This window comes from Cryptomeria japonica, chromosome 6 (genome assembly GCF_030272615.1).
Source record: "Cryptomeria japonica chromosome 6, Sugi_1.0, whole genome shotgun sequence".
Classification (NCBI taxonomy): domain Eukaryota; kingdom Viridiplantae; phylum Streptophyta; class Pinopsida; order Cupressales; family Cupressaceae; genus Cryptomeria; species Cryptomeria japonica.
The window spans coordinates 361,342,835-361,368,811 of NC_081410.1; the positions used below are offsets into that span (position 1 = coordinate 361,342,835).

The 25,977-nt window shown below is 37.0% G+C and overlaps 1 protein-coding gene across 1 annotated transcript in view; it reads left to right on the top strand.

Annotated features, from left to right (window-relative positions):
* The first annotated feature begins 6,334 nt into the window (after positions 1 to 6,334).
* The window catches only part of LOC131072465 (membrin-11), a 114,345-nt gene continuing 94,702 nt past the window's right edge, over positions 6,335 to 25,977 (top strand). Inside the window, exon 1 of the mRNA XM_058008632.2 lies at positions 6,335 to 6,774. Within this exon, the coding sequence (XP_057864615.1) occupies positions 6,509 to 6,774 (266 nt within the window). The 5' untranslated portion in view covers positions 6,335 to 6,508. The remainder of the gene's footprint in view (positions 6,775 to 25,977) is intronic.

The window sequence follows — 25,977 nt, forward strand, 5'->3', positions numbered from 1 at the left end:
CTTCCTTTCTCGGTTCCACCGCTTCCATTATGTAGTCATCTATCCTTATTGTGAAGCAGATGTCATCTTCATACTTCTTCACAATATCACCAAATATCCTTATTCTCTGGCTCATCTTCTGCTTGAATTCATCGAAATATTTATTCAGAACCTCAGGATATGCAGTTCCCACTACTTGTAGACTTTCATTAATTTGTCTGGATACCGGTAGGTCAGTAGACCATTGCACATCACCTACTCCAGGGAAATAACCTTGAAAATAAAAAAATAAGCTAACCAGAAGTTGGCCAAACCTGAACCTTAGAGAATTGTCATGTTTGATGGACTTTAGATTCAACAACAATTGCTTTTGTAGATAGGTACATAGGTCAAATATAGTGTCTTCCTTGATCATCCTGTAAGCGACATTCACCGTAGTAGCAAGGACAAAATTCATTCTGCTAGCATAAAACATCCGGTAACCAATCACCGTGCAAGCATATTTCACCAGATCATCTTTAATGGTGTTGATGGTCATCGCTTGTTGGCCACTCACAAAACCGGCGAGCTTTGTCATTTCAGTTTTGGTGACCTTTCGTAAAGCTAGTACCTCTCCAGTTTTGTGGAAACTGGTGACGACATAAATTGCTTCCGGTGTGATGTCATGCGTCCGCTCGAGATACATCTTGTCACTGTGCACTCTGCTAAGGATGATGCGAATATGATCTTCTGTGAACTCTTCCAGAAAATATACCGCATTGTGCAATTTCATCTTTTCAAGGATACTATACTCAAGTTTGATCTTCTTGTCATCCCCACAGAATAGACTTAGCTGAGAATGGATTACTAGGGCTCCTAGGTCTTCCAACTTATAGTCTATATACCGTGAAATGTCTTCCTCGATAATAACTCCGGCGGGTATTTGAGATAGGGCATTGTATTTCATTTTCTTTTGAAGAAATTCGGTTGAATCTACAGGTGCACTAGAACTAGAGTGCGATGCAGAAGCCATGATAAGAGAGAATTTCAAGAAATACCTTCACAATCCAAAATTTAGGGTTTCCCAATGTCGCCCACAATACACCACTTCGGTTGCTAGATTACCGCTTAGTGTTCTTCATTGATAGATTGAAAAAGATCTTTGGATTCCTCTGCAAGATTTTTGTATTCACTTTGAATCGCTAGATGAATCGCTCTTTGTTGCTATGCTCTTGAAAATTCTTCTCTCGAAAACTGATAAGTAATAATGACGACGAAAATCCCTTTTAAACAACTTCTCACCTACCATAATAAATGCATCACCGCTAGGGCACAAACCCTAATTTTGCCTTTTACCGCTTCAAATCTTCTGCCGATTGACAGGTAACATATACCGGTTAAGGTCTTTGCCGATATAATCCAGGGGTTCGAAATATTTCACCGATGTGTTCCCCCTAAGCTTTTTTGAAGCTCAGTTTGCCGGTTTAGAGACTTCCACACTAGGTGCAGAAATTGGTTCATCCTGTGACACTTCTTCTGATTTCTTTTTCCAAGTTTTATTCATTTTCACCTAAACGGTTTCAACATCAATCTTCCCTTCTGGAGTGATCAGTATATCATCTGATAGGTTCTTTCTCAATCTGCAAGTTCTGGCAGTGTGTCTCGGTTTGTTGCAATGATAGCATACCATTCCAGGTGTTCTCCATGGTCCATTATTTATACTTCCATTCTTCCTTCTGCATGTTGCAGCAGTGTGACCGCTACCACGACAGATCAAACAAGTTGCTCTCCAACTAGTTGTCACTTGATAACCACTTGACCGATGGTCATAGGTATTGTACCGGTTGGGATTCCGGTTCAAAGAAGGTTTCGAGATAACTCCTTGAGTCCTTGGAGGATGTCTCCCAGTGTTGTGCAAAACTGACCTGCATTCAAATGCTTTATGCCCAAACTTGTTGCATGCATAACGATTTTCATTGAATCTATTGGATCTAGGATTATTGTTTAGAAAATAAGGAAAATTGTTGTAGGCCTTGCTTCTACACACATTGGCAGTATGTCCTTCTTTGAGACAATAAAAGCAATCAGGTTTAAATTTTTGCTTACCTTTATCCTTGGATGTCGGTTGCTTCTTTGATGCTTCAGCTTTTGTTCCAGAGGTCTCACCTTCCTCATACCCAGAGAAACCAAGTCCAATGGTATTCTTTACTAGCTTTGCCGATTCTAGCTTTTTCTCTAGCTTAACAGTACTCTTATTGAATTTGGAAAGTATCTCCTTTAACTCAGTAAGTTCCTTGGAAATAGCAGCATTGCATTCCATCAAGGTTGCATTCTCAGAAATAGCCATGTTTAGTTCACCTTGCATTTCTTCTTTTTCCACTTTACTCTCTTGGAGATGAGTGGTAAGGGTGTTGATTTCTTGCTTCAGCTTGGAGATCTCATGATCTTTGTCTTTTACCAAATCTTCAACTTTCCTTCTATTCTCAAGCTCTTGACACATTCTGATAGTCTGTCCTTCCAACTCTTTTCTCAGATTGGCTTTAGATTCATTCAGTTTTTCAACTTCTTCAACTAGGGCATCCATGTCAGCTTCATCAGAAGAGTTATTTTCAGTAAGTTCCATCAGTTTTTCAGCATGCTCTCTTCTTTTGGCCAAAGAGGCTTTATACTTGACTTTGAGTTCATCATAGGCTCTCTCAATCTGAGTGAGACGATGAGTAAGTTCCCTCACACTGTATTCCCCCATATCTCCTTCCAAGTGGTTAGACTTATAGAAAGGTTGGCTCTCATACCAATTGATGAATACTAAGAGGGGGGGGGGGGTGAATTAGTATAACAAAAATTACTGTAAACAAACTCTTAAATAGTTTAGCAGATAACCAGTACAATAGATTCACTAATAAATCGATTAAGATAAATGCAAACCAAATAGAAAATAAAGCATTCACCCACAAGAGCACAATCACCATAACACAAGATATTTGACGTGGAAACCCAAATGGGAAAAACCACGGTGAGCAGAAACTCACAAGTAACTATCTGCAGAATAGAAACCATACCGGTTAAGGTCAATTTGGTTAAGGTCATACAATGTTCTTCACCAGAATAGATCCTGTTAGGAATCTAGATCTCTGTTAGGAGATAAGTCCTGTTAAAGACTACCTTGTTAAAGGATTTTAGATCCACAGTTGTGAACCACCTTGTTAGAGGATTTACAAAGGCTTTGCTAGGCCTACCCGGTTAAGGGTTTTAGACTTGTTGAAGATATTAGTAATCAACAAGTGAATGATCTAGATAATATCATAGTATGCTTAGTTAGATCCTTGACAACTCATTATTTTGGCATTTCAACATTACTTCAGTCTTCAATATCTCCACACTATGTCTCTTCACACAAACCTAATCTTCTCTACTTTGATCGCACATAACCTTTACTATTCTATCTTTCATACTCTCTCTCATACATGCAAACCCTAAACATGATGTCCTTATAAAGGAAACTGATTTCATGTCGGTCCAATAGGATTAGACTACAAGTTCATAGGTTCAGTGCATCTAGACACATTTGGTAACACGACACAAAATCACTGCCAAAGTGTCAGTGGATGATAACTCATCACACGTTACAGAAATACCAGTTGGTAACTCATCACAGAGTAATACCGGTTAATACAATATACCGATTATCGGTTGTCAAAAATGAAGACTGGTAGATCGTAGTGTTCCGATCAAAAGCTAACTACCGCTTGGGTCCTTCGTACCGCTTGAGATCCTCGAACCGCTTGAGGTCTCCATACCGCTTGAGCTCTTCAGTCAATCTGTGACCAGTAAACATCTTCTGCAAAATACCGATAGTCTAAAGACTATACATTCAATAATACATAATACTGGTTGGAATAATTACCGGTTAAGCATAACTCATACATCAAGAAAGTGTGTGTCCATCATCAAGAAAGTGTGTGTCCATCAATGACAATCAAAACATCATCAAAATACCAACAGACAAAACATACACAATTGACTGCTTCAAATCCACTTAATGAAGAAAAATTCACTTCTCTTTACAACCTCTATTTTTCCATTATATTCTTCCTTTATGGCATCGATCTTTGGGTATACATTTCTAAGCCTGAGATTAGAGTCTTAGTGATGTCTGAGGACACATAGATGTGGTGTAACAAAGAAAAATGATCTCTGCGGGCTTGTGAATGTACTCAAACAACAACATAGAAACAAATTCTTGAAGCCTAAACATATAGTTATGTTTTTGCAGGAATTCCAAATTGATTCAAAGGTCCTTCAATTTCTGAGCTTATAGCCATATAGCCCACTGTAAGCCATTTTGGGGCTTTGTTAGATAGAAGGTCCAGATTTGAACTCAAATACTAAATTTGTATGATATAGAAACTGTTATGAAGAAACAGAGGCAACCGAGACATTTTTCTATTTAGTGCTTATAGTGATAGTTCTACTCCTTTGTTTCCATCGTCAAAATTTTCTTTATCAAAAAGTTCTTTGTCAAAAAATTTTCCGAAGAGAACCCATTATTTTTTAATAGACAAACCTACAAAAGATGTCAACCTTGACTACCTCTTTTTTTCTAAGCCTCAAAATTTTAATGCTGAAAACCACAAGATATGGAAAAGTATGGTGATTTCCACACTCAAATATAGAGACTTGATTGATGTTGTTAAAAATAATAGTCTCGTGTCAATGAATGAGTGGTATATGACCTTGAATAAGATTGGGATCTCCAAAATAAAAAGAAGAGAGGCCTTGATGCTCTCAAAACTTGGTGATAGGCAATATGTTGACCAAAGTTTTAGATTGAAAAGTTGCATGTTGGGAGTAGGTTGAAACTTAACACTAACTGATTAAAAACATAATTCTTACTTTAAGGAAGACAAAAAACTAACTTTTCATTGCCATTTCATTGTTTTAATGTGAACGATGGTCTCTAGGTATTTGCCATTTGTTTTTGTTTGTGCAGGGTTGTAAAAAGGCTTCTTCGATAGGAGGAAATTAGGAGTCGGGTGCAGAGACATAATCTGCGCATAACCACTTTTAACCGGCCACAGTGAATATGAAAACATCATGTCCACTATTGACAAAACAAACAATATTAGATCTTTTTGCTAAATATTTAGTTTGTCCTTGATATTTTACTGAAAACAAAGGTTGACTACTCATTTTGCTAAACTATATAAGACAGATCCAATATCTATGTACAATACCCACATACAGTAAGATCTTTCTGCAGTGGAATATAAAATCATGTTTTATAAACCTTTTTTGATAGAATGCCTGTCCATATCATTTTCACGCCATAACAATCCCTCAAATAGTGGCTAAGCTCTCTCATGGCGTCAATGTGCTTTCATATTGATTTTATGCGTTTGGAGCAGTTCACTCAGAGTGATCATCGGTCTCTGATCCACTAGCAACATTCCTTCCATTTGGAGAGCCATCACTTCGTTATGTCTGTGCATTTGTCATCTTGTAGCTATGTAAGAATGTCCACGTGCCCATAAATTATCAATTTGAATTTTTCCTTATCCTGTTTGGGATTTTTTATGAAAATTATTGATTAGCATTTTTTTTGTTTCTGTAGGACTTAATAATTCGCTTATATGAAACACATTATAGCCTTCTTGGACAATGCATGCCCTAAACTAAAATTCAATGAGTCATCAAAATACAAGTCAGATCACTCGAATTAAACAACCTATCTACTTCACAACCCGCATTATCCACTGAACAACAAATAGCTTTATGACAACTATGACAACTAAAATCCAGAAGCCATGTGTAGATCGTTCAGGAGGATGTTGGCAAAGGTTGTAGAATTTGGTTTTTCATTTGTATTTGCTTGAAAGTTTCTAAAGCCTTTTTACCAAATATTTTAAACCATAGTATACATGTGTTTTAAAATTCAGAATTCAGTGTCCCTATTTTTTGGAAGTTTTATTGGGATCTTTTGGTAATTGCTAAAGCGAGATAAATGAATTACTAATGGTGGTAAATTTCTCCAAAGATAAACAGTCTCAAAAGATATTGTGTTTGCACAACATTCTAATTGTCATGTGTTGTTAATGTAAGCATTTGTGTTTCAATTTGCTATAGAGCAAAAGCTGAAACTAATTGCAGTATTAGATTAGAATATCCGAGATGGCTTGTCCATGGTGGTCTTCAGATAAAGACAACATACTTGCATCATTACATTTGCATTTAAAATCTATTCGGTGCAATTAAATATTTTATTAATAGATAACAGTGGCAAAAAGAAAACAAACAATTGAAAACATGTTAACTTATTTTGTATTTTCTTCATAAATTACAACCAAAATAATATAAATGACTATCGACTTTACCCATTACATTACACCTCATCTAGATGCAAGCACTAGCTATTTCTTTATGAACTGAAAGAAAGTCTCTTGGCTTAGCACCATTTGCAGGTTGAACCATTGATACGTATCTTCAATTATAATTCTTGTTCTCAGCAAGAAGGCAGGCAGTTTGTTTGAGATACACTCGTGTAATTTTGTGAATGGGGGGAGGAAGTTTATCAGATTTGTATCAGCAGGCGAGGCGTTTGCTATTAGAGGTCAGGGATGGATTGGAGAGGCTGGAGCGCTTGGAATCTCACTCATCGATTTCATCTCCCAGAGCAAGCGGATGGTCACATGATGACTCTGCCCCTGACCTTGCCCAAACTCTCAAGCGCGACCTATCTCAGCTCCAGACATACTGTGCCGACATGGACAGGCTCTGGCGCTCACAAATGCCCAAGTCTCAGCGGGATCTGTGGAAACGGTTAGGACCCTATTCATTTTTCAATGCCCAGAGAACACCCTACTTGCATGTCTATTTGCAGGGTACATATACACACCCTCAAAAACAAATGGTACCCAATTCATTGGTGATTGCTGTAAATTATCCCATATAAATATCCATGTGTTTGATATTTTAAATATAAATTGTTATGTGTATGATATTCAGACGTAATGGTATGCAACTTTCGCATAATTTCCTTTCATCAACCCAGATTCATATCCATGTTTGAAAATATAAAGCAGATTTATGAAAAACAATAAAATTTCAATACCTTTCATAAAAAGTACCTTCGAAGTCTGTATTTTTTCTTGAGAGCTTATCTAATACATACCTTAATTAAAACAAAACAAAAAAACAAAACAATCAAAATTCACCATGGTTTGGAAGTTATGATTAAAACAAAAATGTTGGTCCAAATTGTAGTCTTCATACCACTTGTTATGATATTCTTGAAAATTAAATAAAAAAATAAGAAATATAGCAAACCATTTCAAGAGGTGAACTCCAATAATTAGATAATAATTTTAATTTATGGATTCAATAATAGATGATAAGGGAGAGAGTTCTCATCTTTATTTATAGGCTTAACTATGTGGGAACATACCTTTCATCCTAAATAAGATGGATTAATGTATAAACTAATATTTATGTTGGGGTTAAGTATGCCACAAGTGTTTCACTTATTAGATACTAAGGAATATATGATATTAGGATCATAACGACCACAAGTGAGGGATTGGTGTTTGGAAGGGAGGCATGTTGGTGAGAGGAAGTTCAACTCTTTGACAAAGGTTTGTGAGGGGATGGGGTTTGGCAAAGAGGTATGATGGAATGGACAAGTTTGATAGCTTGATAGGAGAAGGGAATGAAGGTGGGGGGTGTTCGTGAAGTATGCTTGAATGGGAAATTTCAAAACCTCAATGGAAGTATAGAAGAAAGTGTACTTGGGAGGAAATCCAAAATTCATGCCAGGGAGGGAAATAGGGCAACTTCGACAGCTTAGATTGACTTAGAAAATTGGCCATGCTCCATACTAAGAAGTTTTGGGGATCTTAAGCAGATGCATGGGGAATGAAGGGAAAGAACCTGTACACAAATTTTGATCAAAGAGAACACTGGTGATAGGACATGGGCATTTTTGACAACAACATAGATTATGGAAAAAGGGGAGATGACAAAATAAACCCTAAAAGGGTCAGGAGGAGAGTGCTTGGTAGGCCCCCTCAAAGAAAACAACTTTCAAACCCATGCTTATTGCTGTTTTGCATTCACCAAAAGAGAAGAGAACAATAGAAGAAGAGGGAATGAGGAAAAGAGAAGAGGAAGAGCAAGATGAGCATTTTCCGAGATATCAATTGGATGATGACTAATTATTGAACTCGTTACTCAATGCTTGCATGTACTATACAAGATGCAGCATTTTTGTTTTTGCCGTCTCTCATTATAAATCATGCTTCAAATTATCAGATTATTAGATGGATTATGGAATCAATGAATTGTTATTGTACTTTACGCTTCAAAATTTCAGCTTCTGTTGGTTTGTTTATTTTATTTTTAGGTATTTTTGATTTATTTGTATCTTGAAAATTGAAATACTAATTTTATATATTATAATAACAACCATGCCCCATCATCTCAAAAATCTGGAAGTTTGTTTGCCATCCTTGAAACATGTCCCTGTCTCCACATCTCCGTCCCTGAAACTTGAAGACCACTGGCTTATTAGCTACTAAGCTATAATTATCTCTACGCTATAATTGCTGCAATTAGTTGCTTCTGCTTATAATACATCTGCACTCCAATAATTTAGTCTTTTGTTTATTTGATTATGAAAAAATATGGATCAGTTTGGGATGAAGAAAGTGATTTTTCTGAAAATTTTGATACAATACATGAAGTTTTGGATGACTAGCATCAAGAGAGAGTTAATACTTGATAACAGTTTTTCGCTGAAGGACAATCTACAACTGCAAGATCTGCTTGTGCAGATTGGACAATCGATATCCTGCCAAAGAGTATTGCTATGGATGAACCTCATCATGATATTGTTCAATCCTCCAAGTAAATAGAAGCACTTGGAACAACCTGCTTGAGTCAAGCAGCTCAGCAGAGGGAAATATGCAACTCCAGTGGCTTACTCAGAAGAGAGGTCACTTGCATGAGGCAGCTGAATATGTAGGGTTTAATGCCTCCAAAATTTTAGTTGTTTTACAGAGTGAAAGTCTTAACACATCACTGCTCTTGAACTTATTGTTGCAGTGAGTCTGCTGGAGATACTCAAGGACCCTCAGGACAGTGGGTACTATGGAGATTTGACAACAATGGGAAACCACATCTTGAAATTTCAAAGGGTATAGGGTCTTGGCCCAGGGCAAAGAAGAGGTAAAAGTATAGTAAAGTTGATCTGTTATCAGTCTTTATTTCCCTGCTTTAGATGCCTGGGTCTTACAATATATAGTCTAGGGAATGCTCTCATTCTAACATATCTATGGTAGGGGTTGCTCTCCATGACAAGAATGAGATCTGGGTGGCACTTTTACAAAGTTACAGAAGGAAGGATACATGTCTAACATTGAGCAGATGATAATTCCTTCAGGCAAGTGCTGGGGAAGCAGAAGCAGATAGTGTAGATATACAAAACACTAAGCAATTAGGGCACAGACACTGATGTTCCTCAATGATCAGTATATTTAATTTGTAAGAGAGTAGAAGAATTGAAAAGAGAATCGGAGGTTGATGTGTTAAAACAAACAAAAGGATGAAATGGCGGCAATATTTTCAAGAAAGATGAAGATACCTGAGCGGGTTACATCCGTTAATCCATATCTCAGAAAAAATTGAAGGAACAAGTAGCGCATGATGTTCCAAAGTTGCTGAAGCACAACTCTCTGTATCCATAGCTTTTATAATGGGCCTAAGAAGATAAGAAGCTAGCAGGACAACTGTGGATGCACTTCTCAGTTTCTGGAAGTGTTAAAAGAACATCGAGAGCTAACTCATGAATAGTTGAGACATGAACTCAGTTAAATGAAAATACAGCTCATCATTCACCAAAATCACCATATGTGTAATGTCCCCATTTTCATTAGGATCAGTTCGCAGAGGGGTTTGGCCTATTACTTGACCCTCGTAGGCCAAGGAGTTGATAAGAGGGTCGCTTGGGCAGTTGCTTGTGGCTTCACACTTTATTTTTATAGGATTTTTGGTGAGATAATGTATTCTCACATGGTGTCACGTACGAAGTCAATTGCTCTTTATATTATAATGATATTTTAATATTATCTAAAGTGCAATTAAATATTATTTTAAAGTGCAATTAAATATTATTTTATTAAAAGAGAATCTTCTAGAAGGGGACTGATCCATGTGAGAAAAAGAATAAATAGGGGATGAGGCTCATTGTTTTGGCGTCGAATGTTTTTTGACAACTTCTTTGTTTGATAGCTTGTGGAGCCAAGGGTTTCTGCAGTTTATCTTCAGCCATTGGGAACGAAAACTCTCAATTGGTAATGTGATTTTGAGGTTGTGAAATATCTTCCTAATTATCGCTGGTTGTGGGCTCTACCTTAGGAGTTCAACTTGGAGCTTAATTGGTGGCCAAGGGCCAAATTTTGACAGGGTTGATTTGGAGATCATTGGAGACCTTTTTGGTGCTGGGAGTCTTCATCGATTTCGCTACATAAGAGCTGATTACACCTTCCAATTTTCTGATTTTTAATCTCAGTCATCTTCAGACTTACACCAGCCAAGGGAAAGACCGCGATTTTGCTTATAAGGGCCTATTGGTGCATTGATTCCATCATCTAGCTGGAGCGCTCTTCTTGTGAGGGCATGGCAATGATATTTGGTGCTTAAGATAGCACGTTGAAGCTGCAAATAATTTGTTATTGGCTGATCACTTCAGAACAGGGGCGGCTGGAGGAAGGGTTTGATTTGAGCTTAAGGAAGACTCTTTCCGTCGGATATTGCTTGCTTCTTCAAACTACCATTTGGGCTATATTAAATCAGGTTCCTAATATGATTTGTATTTTATTACAATGCCAATTTAGATTCTCAGTAATGCTGCTGTAAGTGGTCATATATAGGCCGATATGCATATATGTTGTAAACCAAAATGATTGGCATTTTGCATTCAATAAAGGTGCTCAGATTTGGTGTCATATGTGTGATGCAATAAGCCTTATTTTCCAGCTTACGAGATGCATGACAATTGTTTGACAAAATGTCAATTAGCTGTATATGATGATTTTCACTTGCATTATATATGTATTCTCTTCATGTAGCCTAGTCAATCTACCCTCAACTAAAAACTTTGCATATATATGTTCAAATTCCATAAACAAACCTCATTTGGCATCAAAGCAATCACAAAAAAGCAATCAGATTTTAGCAACAGCAGGTTTAAGAGTTGAAGGACAACTGTTTGACAATATTCCTTGAAGTCAAATTAAACATTTTCAGTCATACAACAGCAAGGGATATTACAATATGTAGATGATCCATCAGGATTGGTCAACCTTAAGTTGCTCCTCAAGGAGCTAATGGTTGAACTGATAAGTGCTGTACATCATTGGACAGATGCATGTACTTACAATGACAAAGCCTTAACCTATGTGTCAAAAGGAGTAGAACTTGTGCTTGCTCAACTGATATCAGAAAGGATGGGTTACCCACACCTGGGTTTGAAGTAGGAAATCTTACTAAGGATGGCATGTATATTTTTGAAGTCAAAGGTGAAGAAATAGAGTGGTTGAGCACTTATAAGAACTCAACACACTTGCTGCAGGCAAGATAAAGAAAATAGTGATTGATAGATTCATGGTTTATAAGTGAGTGGAGAAATTTTATCTGGATCACATAGTGTACTCCTTCAGTCCATTCCTGAGCTTTGAGATCGCCAAAGCAAATATTCAGAGCATCCATATAATGTCTGAGGAAGAATGAGAAACTCTACTTACTGTTATGTTAAGGTCAATCCCATAGGGGGTAGTTATAATTGATTTCATTATCATCATGCACCTTTGTCAGTCTCAAAGTCTTGAAAGCAGCTACAAGGAAGTTTCGCTTATGTGTACTGGATCTTTCTGGCCATTCTTCATTTCTTGTAGTAAAGTTCAGCACGTGTTTTCTCTCGGGTTCCTTTTGTGATTTCTCTTCATTTCATTCTCCTCAGTCTGCCTCCATTTTCTTGATTAGGTTTTCACTATTCCTGTGGCTAGCCAATCCAGAATGAGTTTGCATAGCTGCATCTAGAATGCTTAGTCTTGTAGGGTAAATTTTAGTTAGAGGACCTGTTAGTGGGCACAGCCTCTAGGAGTCTCTCATTCATGTCTTCAATTTTTGGATTGTAATAGTTTTAACAATGATAGTGGTTGTAGTTTATTGACATTCAAAACTATGTTTATGCCTCTTTTAATTAATGGAATGCACACTTTCTTTGTTTTATTGAAATTGGTATTTGGATGTGTTGATGTGTTTTTTATGCACATGCGAACACAGAATAAAATACCAAGGTATTTTATCCTCTCTTGAACAAAGTTTCCCCGAATGCTGAAGATTTCGCCTAAGGATCAATCAGAGCAGTTCCAAGGTTCTAATATTTAGGTTCTCTACTTGTGGATAAGCTCTTGTGGTATGATGTGATTATGCTGGAATCACAAGGGGACTTACTTTGATGACCCGAGCGTCTGATTTACTTTGGATATCACTGGAACGTGGGTCTTTACTGATCCTTGATTTTTAAAAAAGGGAAAAAAGGATAAGGGTTGGAGAGGAATCTAATTCTAATGCTAAGAATGTAGGAGCAATGGATGACCTTTGATGAAACTCTAACTAAGTCTTGCTTTGACATGCTATGATCATCTCCACAAGGTTAGTGCGATCTTCTAAGGATAGCTTTATGATGTTCAGATCACCGCTACAAGCATAGACACCATCAGGTTGATGCATATCAATGAAGAAGCGATAATTGAAGTTAAGCTTAAGTTGAATGATTCCAGTTGACTATGCAAGGCAAGTTTGCAATCAACAAACCGCTAGTAGTATGGATATACAAATTTCACCATTGATCATACAAATTCCTTCCATTCATCTAATAACATGAAAATCAAATTTGAGAAGTATAGAGACCATGCAAATTGGCGAATCAACACATAGAATTCACCATTTCTTCAATGAAGTTTACATGTCTTTTGCAACAATGTTTTGACAAAAATCTTTGCCTTCTTTTTCTACTCTATCCTAAAAGCTAATTGCTCTTGAACTACCACTACTGATTATTGACTATCTCTAACTATTCACCGACTATTAACCTTTACAAATGAAGACCCAGGGCTTTATATAGAGAGCCCTTTACAAATTGATGGCTCTGATCGACTTAGAATCAATGGCTAGGATTACAAGATAGAAACCCTAATTAGGGTTTCTTATAACAAACTTCCTTAGCCAATGAGAAAATTACATTCAATGAGTGTGGACCAATAGGAAGTAGGGGTAGGTACATCGAAGTTTGTGCCATCCCTGATAAATTAGGTACATTGAATTTGGACATGCTGAGGTGGACCAATCCGACTAGAGGAAAAGTGATTGGGATGCCACCTTGTCTGACGTTTGTATCTTGGTTGATCCTCCTCTGTCCTTGATGCGATGAATGATGCACTCCTTGATTCTCTATGTGCTTGATGAGGCTTCCTTACTGTCAAGTTCTTCTTTCTCCGGTAGCATACCTCGCCTTGAAGTGTTGGTAAGGTCATTCTTCTCTATCATCATGTGGGTCTTTTGTGTGGTAGAATGGAGTTTTTTGAGGATAGCCTGGAACTCCTTGAACACTTGTAGCCTTCCAACGCTTTAGAAGCATCCTTAGTCCTCCGCCATGCCTTTGGAACGTCCTTGATGATGATGGGCAAAACAAACCAAAAGATGATTAAGCACACATGATATATTTATCCTGGTCATAGCACTTTTACCTTAAATCATTAACAAAAGGGATCAAAATGGAATTTGCTTTAGGATCCTCTCCAGGGACAAGCCCTATAAGATTTTCGCTCTGGACCCTTTGGAAGGGTCAGGAGCGAAATTTGCTATTTTGCTCAATTTAGACCTCATTTCCTCATTTCATAATCTTAGGCCTACCCTTCAAACCTCTTCTCATCATAATCTCACAACTAGCCCTTTGCCTAACTCAAACAAGGTGAAAAATAGGAGTTTCAAAGGATTTCGCCCTAGACCCTCTGGAAGGGTCAGGAGCGAAATTTGCATTTTATGACAAAATCTTCACATTTTGTGACCACAACTTGCTCAAATGCATGCCTAAGGATGTTTCTAATCTCAATCAATACTAGACTTGATGCACAATTGGGAGCAAAATAGAGGTTTTAAGAATTTCGCTCTGGACCCTTTGGAAGGGTCAGAAGCGAAATTCTTCCTTAGGCTCAAATTCTATCATTTCTCTACTCCAAAATGCCTTCCAAGGCAAGCATACACTAGTCTTCTCTCCACCAAGGCCTAGGAATCCATGTCTTGATCTCAATCATGAGCAAACTAGGTGATTTTGAGAATTTCGGTGTGGACTCTTTGGAAGGGTCAGGAGCGAAATTCAAGTTTTAGCTCAATTCCTTCATATTTGATGGTCACAAGCTATTCAAAGGTATGCTTAAGGACATCTTCAATCTTAATTCACCCTGATCCACACTTGGCTTTACACAAAATTGAGAGAAAAAGGAGATTTTGGGAATTTCGCTCTGGACCCTTTGGAAGGGTCAGGAGCGAAATTCATGTCTTAAGCTCATTTCTTCATTTTTTCAACTCCAATCCACCTCAAAAGGAAAGGACACATCACTTCACTTCGATCCACGCCATAAGAACCAAAGTCTTGACCTCATCTAAGGGGGAAATAGGTGTTTTCAAGAATTTCGCTCTGGACCCTTTGGAAGGGTCAGGAGCGAAATTCAGGATTTAGGACAAAATCCTTCACTCCTCCACTTCTAATCACTTCCTAAGGCAAAGACATGTCAATCCACTTCCAAATATGCCCAAGGAACTAAGATGTTGGCCAAAACAAGGAAGGAAATGAGGTTTATGGAGAATTTTGCTCTGGACCCTTTGGAAGGGTCAGGAGCGAAATTCACATTTTAGGTTGATTTCACACTTCTTTGATCCAATCCACCTTCAAACTTGATCACACTCACCTCTCCTTACCACCATCAAGTCTATTTGCCATCTTTTTAGCTCAAAATCCTCACTTTTCAATGCCTTAGGCCAAATAGGGGGTCAAATTGAGGATTTCGCTCTGGACCCTTTGGAAGGGTCAGGAGCGAAATTCATATTTTGAGCTAATTTCTCATTTCCTTTCTCCTTCCCATGCCTTGGACATAACTTCTCAAGCCTCCTTCCATCATGATCAAGTGAATTTGCTCCTCAAGTTGGCATTTAGTTCAAGGTTTTGTGAAGAAATAGGGTCATACAAGAATTTCGCTCTGGACCCTTTGGAAGGGTCAGGAGTGAAATTCACCCTTTGGCTCAAATCCTGACTTCATTTTCACATTTCTTCATTCAAACAAGTGAATTGCCTTCAATAATACCTGGGACATGGATTAGTTCATAGTTTTGATCAATGTAGAGTGTTTAATAGAGGAATTCGCTCTGGACCCTTTGGAAGGGTCAGGAGCGAAATTCCTATTCTAGACTCAATTTACCTTGGATTCGACTTGACTTTGCCTTAGACTCAACCCTTTGATGCATTTCCTTTCATAACTTTGCAAATTCGCTCAACCACTCATTGACTTAGGTGAAATCTTAGGTCCTTTGTGAAATTTCGCTCTGGACCCTTTGGAAGGGTCAGGAGCGAAATTTGACATTTTAGCCTCTCCGTCAGAATTCATATATGGAATATAGCATTTAAGTATAAGAGACCTATACTTTAAGTTATATTCCATATATATTGTCAGGATGTTTGAGAGTGGTTTCAGACCTCTAGGAGTTATAATGCAAAATCTAGTTTTTGGAGGATTCTTCAATTTTCCAGACTTAGTCAAATTTTAGGATCAGGATGACATTCTAGACTTAGCCAAATTTTAGGACATTTGAGGATCAGGATGACATTCTAGACTCCTGAAGGAGAATTCGCTTTGTCCTTGATGTAAGGGATGGGACCTAGGAGGACATTATGCATTCAACCAAGGTTTGATTTAGCAACTTGAAGTGCGACCAGATAGTACACAAAAAACATCCTAGGAATGATCCAAATTACCCCTAATCACTCAATTGACCTGACCTCTTGAGTAGATCCACTTGACTCAAGTAGAGCCTCCTATCCTAATGAGCCCCCTGGCAACCCTCCAAATGCAAAAGGTCAATAGACAAGAACCTAGAAGACCAAGAAAACTAACCCTAGAAAGTAAAAGGTAGGGGTCCCCATTTGAAATGGGGTGATGTGTGAATATGTCACAACAGGATGTTAGACCTAGCTTAGCTGCTCTGTGTTATTGACACCATTGTTTCCTGTTTTCGTTTTTGAACAGTGTTTTAACTTAGTTTCAGCTATCAGGAACTTCTGATGTTCGTCTGTTCACCTTTTCTTGTTTGTGGAATTACACCACAATAGCAGACACTTGTTTATTCATTCATGTTTTCTTATTAATGCATTTTAAAGCACCCTTTAGCAAGATTATCATTGCCTCTGATCACGAAGTTTAAGACACATCAGAATTAGAATAGGAGTTAGATAATCATAAAAATTATGTTCCTCTGAGTTTCTGGGATGCAAAAATTTTCCTGGCTTTTGGGGATGTTTGAAGGATGGCCAGGGGTTGACATTTTACATATCTATATGTATAAGATATTTCTTAGAAACATATATAATAGCTTTTCAATTTTATAATTAAAAAAAACATACTTCAAACATGCTGAAGTTCAAATAACATTAGCATCATTGACATTGAACATTGAAGATTGACCATGGAATTGAACTCGAAAATTGAGTGCCACCAAAGTACGATTCTGAAATTGTAAACTTGAATATCCAATTGTTATATTATTGATGAACATAAAATAACTTTTTGATAATTCCTCCCCATGTTTTTTGTTTTTAATTTGACAGTCATTTTTCTATTTTTTAAGACAATTGGCGATGTTGAGTATGTCCCTTGATATCCCAGGGATGGTAGGATGTCCTCAAGTACCCTTATGCCTCAGGGATGTAAGGAAAACAAGCATAAAATATGGAGATGTGGGATGGACATTCCCTTCACATCTATGATGTTTGTGTTGACGTGTTTTTTGTACACTATCAAACACAGAATAAAATACCTAAGGGTACCTTATCCTCTCTTGAGTAAAGCCTCTGAATGCTGAAGATATCGCGAAAAGGATCAATTAGGGTGACTTCAAGGTTCTTCGCTGTAGGATCTCTACGTGTGGATAAGCTCTTTGTGGTATGATGTGATTTGCTGGAATCACAAGGGGACTTACACTTGATGACTGAACTTTTGATTTGCTTTGAATATTGCTGGAACACAGGCTCTTACTAGCTTTGATTGGAAAAAAAAAAGGAAAAAAGATGAGGGTGAGGAAAGGATCTAATTCTAATACTAAGAATGTAGGAGCAATGAATGATCTTTGATGAAATTCTAACTAAGTCTTGTTTTGACATCTCAGGACCATCTCCACAAGGTTAGTACGATCTTCGAAGGAAAGCTTTATGATGTTCAAATCATCACTGCAGGCATAGACACCATCAGGCTGATGCATATCAATGAAGAAGCGACAATTGAAGTTAAGCTTAAGCTGAATGATTCCAGTTGACTACACAAGGCAAGTCTGCAATCAACAAACTGCTAGTAGTATGGATATACGAATTTCACCATCAATCAAGCACATTTCTTCCACTCATCTAATAACACGAAATCAAATATGAGAAGTATAGAGACCATGCAAATTGTCGAATCGACCCATAAATTTCACCATTTCTTCAATGAAGTTACATGTCTTTTACAACAACATCTTGGCAACAATCTTTGCCTTCTCTCTCTACTCTACTCTAATTGCTATTCTAATCACCTTCTAACTACTCTCTATTCACTAACTCCTTTCTAACTCTCTAACTTACTGCCTTTACAAAATGAAGAGTCGGGGCTTATATAGTGCCCATAATACAATTCGATGGCTGAGATTAATTTGAGATCAATGGCCAAGATTCAATAATGAAAACCCTAATTAGGGTTTGTTACAACCATTACATAACATTTAATGCTTGACCAATGATAAAATTATATCTTTAGGACACATGTCTTCTCTGGAAAATTCAACCAATGGATAGCTGGGGTAGGTACATAGAAGTTTGTGCCATCACCCATGAGTTAGGTACATTGAATCTGGACATGCTGAGGTGGACCACATTGACTGGAGAAGTGATGACTAGGATGCCACCTCGTCTGACACTTGTAACTTGGTAGATATTCGATTTGATGTTGTTGAGAAGCTAGCTTTAATTAATTCTTCTGGAACTATCTGCTTCTTCAACGAACCCTTGCTCTGACTTAGTTTGTCTTTGATGTGCAGGATGATTGATGTACCTCGCCTTGGAATACTGGACTGGAAGAGGTCGCCCTTATCCTGATGATGCTGGATCGAAGAAGGTCGTCCTTGTCGATGCTAGGCTGGAGGAAGTCGCCCTTCTCCTTGCTTGATCTTCCTTGAGGAGAGCCTTCCGACCTGTAGATCCTTCGAGCTTGGGAGTCACCATCTTGATACCTACACAGCGTTTCACAATTAATAATATATCTTGAAGTGTAGAAATTAAACTTAAAAGAAAGATTTAAGATTTTAATTAGGAAACTTCATGATAAATCTTGAGTTATCATTTCCTAATTAACCATGCAATACTTAGACTTTTCTAAAAAATGTCTAAAAAGGGTGTTAAGATGATTTCGCCATACCTCCTCTTGAGTATTAAACTCTAAGAAATGATGTAAAAATAGATGAATTTTGCTAGGCAAAGTGTAGATCAAAGCTCTCCCTTGGATAAAATGCACCTCCTTTAGCTTGGAAAAGAACTCCACCTTCCACTAGCTTCTTCAAGATCTGGAAATTCGCCTTCAAATGTCTTCAAAAAATCTGGAAATTATCCTCCAAACTAGCAAGAAATATGCCTCTCCAATAGCCTTCAAGATGAATTTTGCCCTCCTTAGTTTCCGCACTTAGTAGAAATTCGCTCCACCCCAGCTCCAATATATAGAGCGCTCACCACCTTGCTCCCCCTAGGCCGACTTGTCAAAATAGGCCTAAAAAATAAATAAAATTACAAAAAGGAGAAGCCGACTTGATAAAATAATAAAAATAAGCCTTCAAGCGCTCCATTTTTAATTCTAATTTCACAAAAATTAATTTTAAATGCCTTTATAATAGGAATTCGATTTTTTGAGGCTCAAAATTAATTTATTAAATGCCAATGTGTCTTCTATTAAATGCCAATTTAATTAATTTTTTCAAATATTTCGAAGTTGGCAATTTTGGCATCTCATGCGATTTGGAGGATATTAATGTTTAAAATATGGTAAAAAATGAAGAACACCACTAACTTCGCCCTGGACCCTTGGAGAGGGACAGGAGTGAACTTGCAATTTTGCTCTTGCATTCTTCATTTTTAATTGCCAAAACTTCATCTAGGCATGAAAATGGCATTTTTAATTGGAGTCTTGAGTTTAATTTCACTTGATCTCTAGGAGGAAAGTGCCTTTAGGACTTTTTCACCCTGGACCCTTGGAGAGGGACAGGAGCGATTTTTCACTTTTGGTCTTAATCCTTCACCCTTTTAATCGCCAACTCTCATTGTGGGGTAAGTAATGATCTCCTTCATCCGTTCTATGCACGTTTAGTTTGCTTTTTGCAAGGCAAAATAGGTGTTTTAAAGATTTTCGCCTTGGTCGTCCAGTGAGGGACAGGGGCGACTTTTGCATTTTAGCCTAGGATTATCAAACTTTGAAGTCAAATCCTTGTTCACCATGTTTTTAGAAGGCCTTTCCATCTTGCACAACCCTTCCTTAGCGTAATCTTGGAGGGAATTTGTTGATTTTATAAAAATCGCCCTGGTCCTTTAGTGAGGGACAGGAGCGCTTTTGAGTCCTTTGTACAAATTCTTGATTGCTTCGATCTTCAAATTACTCTAAGGCATAGAACATCATTCCCCACTCCCTCCTGAGTCTTGAAAATAAAAATAGCATCTCAAAATGTAAGGTAAATGGGCATACTTAGAAATTTCGCCCTGGACCCTTGGAGAGGGACAGGAGCGATTTTCCCCATTGTCATCAAAATTTGTAAATCTTGCATCTCAATTCCACCTCAAGGCATTTTAAACATCATTCCACACTTGCGCCTTGGCCTAGATTTGTCCAAACTTGGAGAGAAAGGGTGGATATTAGGTTTTTCGTCTTGGTCCCTTGGTGAGGGACAGGAGCGATTTTGCAAATCCAAGCTTATCCGTCCTTTGTTAGTCTTCCAAATTATCTTCAACGGGTGAAACACACCTTCTTCCATTCATTTCGATCACAAAACTTGTTTTGTCTTTGCAAGAAAATTGCACTTTTAGAAAATCGCTCTGGACCTTCAGTGAGGGACAGGGGCGAAATTATCTTTGTTGCCCAAAATTCAACAATTTTCAAACTTTCAAACTTTCAAACGCATCCAGTAACGTCCAATCTTCTCTCCGGGAAACCCTGCACAAAACAAGTTAGCCAAAATTAGCGAGAAATAAACTTGAACAACATTTTCGCCCTGGACCTTCAGCAAGGGATAGGAGTGAAATTTACAATCTAGGCTAAATTGCTTAATCTTTTAGTTTCAAACCACTTCACAGGGCAAGGTAAGATCATTTTCAAGGCCAGGAACAAGGTTTCAAATTCAAGCGAGTTGGCAAACGAAATCTACAATGAATTTCGCTCTGGATCCTTAGCAAGGGTCAGGAGCGAAATTCCCAATCTTGGCCAAAATTCATCATTTTCTTCAAGGTGTTCAATCAATTCCAAAGTCCAAACAAAATGCTTTGCAAATCAAAATTTGGTCGAATAAGGCCAAGAATGAGTCCTAGGTTGATTTTCGCCCTGGATCCTTGGAGAGGGACATGAGCGAATTCGCTTTGGACCTCTTGAGAGGGTCAGGAGCGAAATTCGCTCTGGATCCTCAGCAAGGGTTAGGAGCGAAATTTGACTTTTTGAACTCTCCGTCAAGATAATTTTTATGGAATATAACATTTAAGTATAAGAAACATACTTTAAGTTATATTCCATATATACTTTCAGGATGTTTGAGAGTGGTTTCAGACCTCCAGGAGTTATATTGCAAAATCTAGTTTTTGGAGGTTTTTCAGTTTCCAGACTTAGCCAAATTTCAGGATCAGGACTTTCAGACTTAGCCAAATTTCAGGATCAGGACTTTCCAGACTTCATCACTTATCAACTTGACCTAACTCAAGCAAAACCTGCTATCCAGGTGATCCCCTTGGCGACACTCAAAACGCAAAGGCTAACAGACAAAACCCTAAAAGACCTAAAAACAAACCCTAGAAAGCAAAAAAGCAGGGGTCCCCATTTGCAATGGGGCGATGTGTGAAATGGTCACAACAGTTTGCAATGGCCCAATAAGATATGGGAAGTGTACATCTAACGAAGAGTTATTCCATACAATCTTCTTCTACCTATATTGCGGTTGAAGCCCCTAAAGGAGAATTTGGTGTCTTTCTGGTCAGTAATGGGAGCAGTTGACCCTGCCATTATAGAATAAGAGCACCTGGCTCTCCCCATTTACAAGGACCTGATTCTATGTCCAAACATCACGTGCCAGCAGATGTGGTCGTCACGACCATGTGGAACACTGGATAAAAATGAGTTTATTCTCATCTTAGATTTGTTAGGATTAAGGCGCCATCAACCTTGTGAATACTATGTATTTAATTATTCCTAATATTATTTGTAAATTATTCATAAGGGATGAGGGATTCACCATCAGCAGTAATTATCTTTTACTGTTAGGTTTTTACTGGTACGGTAATAAATTATTATTGGGCGTCTGTAACTAATTTTTTACTGGTAGTAAATTCCCATTTACCAGAAGAGAATCTTGAAGGTTAAGGTTGTTTTGGACGTTCAACTCCCATGAGGTTGTTTTGGATGCTCAACTCCCATGAGGTTGTTTGGGATGGTCATAACATGTCCATGTGAAGATGATAACCATCTTGCAAGATAGGACAAATTAGGTGTTCATAAGCACAAATTAGTTGTCCATGTGTAAGAGGTGAGTAATGGAGGTGCAACCAATATTGTTTTATGCACGAAATGCTTGGATTTAACCAAGGGAGGTGTTCAGATATGATAACCAACTTGGTTGTCCCATTTACAGGGTGAAGATGCTATATAAATAGGGGTAATGGTGGTAGAAATGCAACATTATGAGCTACAGTGAAAACTCTATTTGCAAGTGCTGAAGGAGTGAAGATTGAAGGATTGTATGTAATTTCTATTCTTAAAAAGCTAAAGATAATACATGTTTCGCCTCTCTTCTTGGTGGAATTTTTTCTCGAAAGGGTTTCTCCATATAAATTATATGTTGTTAGATCTTCTGGAGTTTCTTACATTCTTATGCTACTGGTTTGCGCTTCTTTGTAGCTGCTTTCTTATGGTGATGTTATCTTCCTTTTATGGTTGTTTTAAGTTCATTTAAAGTGGTTGTATTAAGCATATTAAGAGATTGAAACTCTACATGGTAATTCCATATTAAGGCAACTTAATTAAAGATTTGCATACAATTTTGAGATTTTCATATTGTAGTAAGCTTTGTATCTCACCAATTGATATCATAGCAAGAATGGAGCTTTGATGATTAACAATTGGATACTATTCACCGTTTCTTCTGTAGATGCTATACATTATGGTGGCATTCTAGCATGAGTATTAATGTCACGACCCCAAATTTAGCCACATTTATTTATTTAATTATTTAATTGCCTTTGCATTAATGCTGGATTAGATGAAGTTACTTATTTTCATTAAATAATAAATATACCAAAATAAAATAATAAAATAATAGCAGCATATATATGTTAATTATTTTAAAAATTAAAAAGTAGCAGTTGCAGTTCTTGTTTGTTTTGAATTACCGTAGTGGGTGCAAGTTTAAAGGGAAACAGAAAGAAAATAAGGCCACCTAACTCCCATGCATCTGGAATCACGGTAAGAACAAATTCAGTTTAAAAAAAGAAACGGGGAAATATGCTAGATTAGGAAAAATATACGCATGTCTTATCAGGATGAGGAAAACTTTTCTGGGGAGGACTCTAGGCTTACCGGCCCTATCTGGCTTCCTGGCATTACTTGCAAAAAGGATGAGGGTGGCGATACATGATCATTTTGAGCCTCAAAACGACAGATCGTCAAGGTAGGAAAGCGGGGAGGGGGCCTGCAGAAAGGAGAAGGTATGTAATCGTAACAACAATGCCAAGATAAGGAATCGATTTTTGTCATCTTAGTGCAGTAATTCTTTTGCAGTGATGGAGGTATGTTTCTTGATGTTGGCTTCATACTACTGAATGCTAATGCTAGATAAGTCAGTAATCTCTGATTGCGTAAGGAGTGAGTTTTTTCGCACTTCATTACTACTGTAGAATTTTCCTGTAAATCTCTACATGCTCTCTGTTGGGTTTCTATTTTATATGCTGCATGTCCTACAAAATGATTAATTCAGTAGATAGCGCATTCTACTTACACTAATAATAGACCAGTAAAATAAAATAAAATAAAAACTCATCTTTCGAATATGTTTGCAATGCTCCATTTGGTGGTTTCATGTATTTTTATATTGCCATGGTGATAAGAGTCTAAGCTATGGGTTATATGAACCCTTATTAAATAGAGATCTTTGATGAGAATACTTACTATTTCAATCAATAATTTTTGTTGAAACTCGCATAGGTAATAGAGTGCACCAATCATATTATACTAGCCTTATTCTCTGCAATTGTTATAAATATCTTCCAACTCGAATTACACACACAGGATGTGATAAGCTTTATTCATGTTGGCCTCACTTATGTTCAAAGCTTCTTAACCGTGTATGTCTTGTTTGTGCTTCCTGGTTCCTTATGATGCCAGACTATGTTTTGCTGAGAACATTTAGCCTTTGCCAATATATATATATATATACAGTAGATCACCATAACATTTCCATCATTTGCCTTGCTCATCTTGAAGATCGACTTTAATGTACTTTTTACCAGAGCATACTGAAATTCTCAACTTTTCCCTCGATCAATACTTCATGTGGTATCTTAAAATTTGGACTATGTTATTGTTATCATATGACTTCCAGATCCTTCTAGATCACCCAATGCTACTACCAAATTCGTGTCATTCAATAAAATTCCACTCTTACCTCCCTCTTGGAAATCCCTGAAGTTTCATGTCAGTCTTAATATCGCTTACATGACACTCTTTTTCTTTTATATTCCACTTTATGCAAATCCGTTCATCCTTGCATTATTATTAGATTAGCTATGAAAAACAACTTACCTTCTTTTGGATACAAAGGATCATATCAAATCTGATTTTCTCTTAATATCCTTTTATCTGTTTCTTTCATTAGTATGCTTCAGTAACCAATGACGTGTATTTTGAAATTAGGAAAATAAAAGGACTTACTATTGTGAGGATTACTAGGAGAACTTTTAGATTAGTTGGTTAGATATGTAAAAGGATAAAATCCTTAATGTGTCAGCTAAGGATTATGAAACAAGAAGAAACATAGAAAGCAAATAAAGAAACAAGTTTAAAACTTAAGCTGAGGGGAGTAGGGCCCACACAGAATTTATATAGGAGAAATCTAATTTTCTAGAACTTAACTTTCTCTTATAAGAGTTAGTTATTTTACCCATATTTCTTAAGAAAGAAAATGCTAATTGTGAATAAGGAATTAATATTTTATATGTGAGGAAGCTAGTATTTTTAGTATAAAATAGATAATTTTCAAAATTATCTTATTTTATAGAAGATTTATTGGTTTAAATGTATTGTTTTATTTGTCGAGCAATGCATGTATATTAGTTGTTTTGAATGTTAGTTGTTGTGTTGGGAAATTATAGAGATTATCAACTAGTTAAAATCATTAAGAAAACATTTGCTTTATGATTATGCATATAAGATTCTCATTAATCAAGGGAAGAATAGTGCAAGAATTAGATGGGGAGTAGATGAATACACACCTTGATATAATAATTGTTTGATAACATATTGTTAGTAAGCTATAGGAATGAAGTAAAATATAATAAATTAATCCAAAGCATCCCTATCTTCCTCATGGTAGTGTAAAGAGGATATTGAGGATAAGGTCAGGGCAGCTAATAGTTGAATTTTGTTCTAAGTTTAGATAAAAGACTTTTAACAATTGAGAAATAGTGACCAAAAATAGTTATTCATATTGATCACCTTAGTTAAGTTTAAAAATGGTTCTAAAACTTACACCACACATATCAAGTTATGGAATTATTCCTAAGTTAATTTACTACATTATCTTGCATTGAATTTAAATTAATGGTTAAATTCATCTCATAAATTTGTGAATATTTGAGTTATCACTAAAAACCTGGATATTTAATGTATGTACGAGGCACTTGCAAGCAATAATCATGAAGTAAAAATCAAGATTTAGGTATATGCAGGACATGAGCATATGTGGATGCATATCAACCAAGTATTTTAAACTTTCATATGACATGAGTGCATGGAATGAGATGCTTTAGTCAGTCAAGGAGTTCTTTTGTTGACTTGGGGTCATGCCTAGAATATTGAATTTGTATGCTCTTATATACTGTTGTACTCGTATGCTTTACGAGCTTGACTATGCATTAGTATGCACTATCAGGTTTTGAAATGCTCATGAATGCACTTGATTGCTCTTCTATGTTTATATATGTTCATGCAAACTTGTATAAGCTCTTGTATTATCTATATACTTTTGTATGTATTTATGTTCTCAGGTATGCCTTTGCATGCACTTAAGCATTTGTAGCTTATGTTTGCTTGAGCCTTTAAATGCATGGTTGTGTGTTCATTTTATATCATGTGTGTATTGGACGGGTGCCGAATATGGAATAACAGGGGAGGGTAAACCTTGACACCTGGTTTACTTGCCGATAGTCAACAA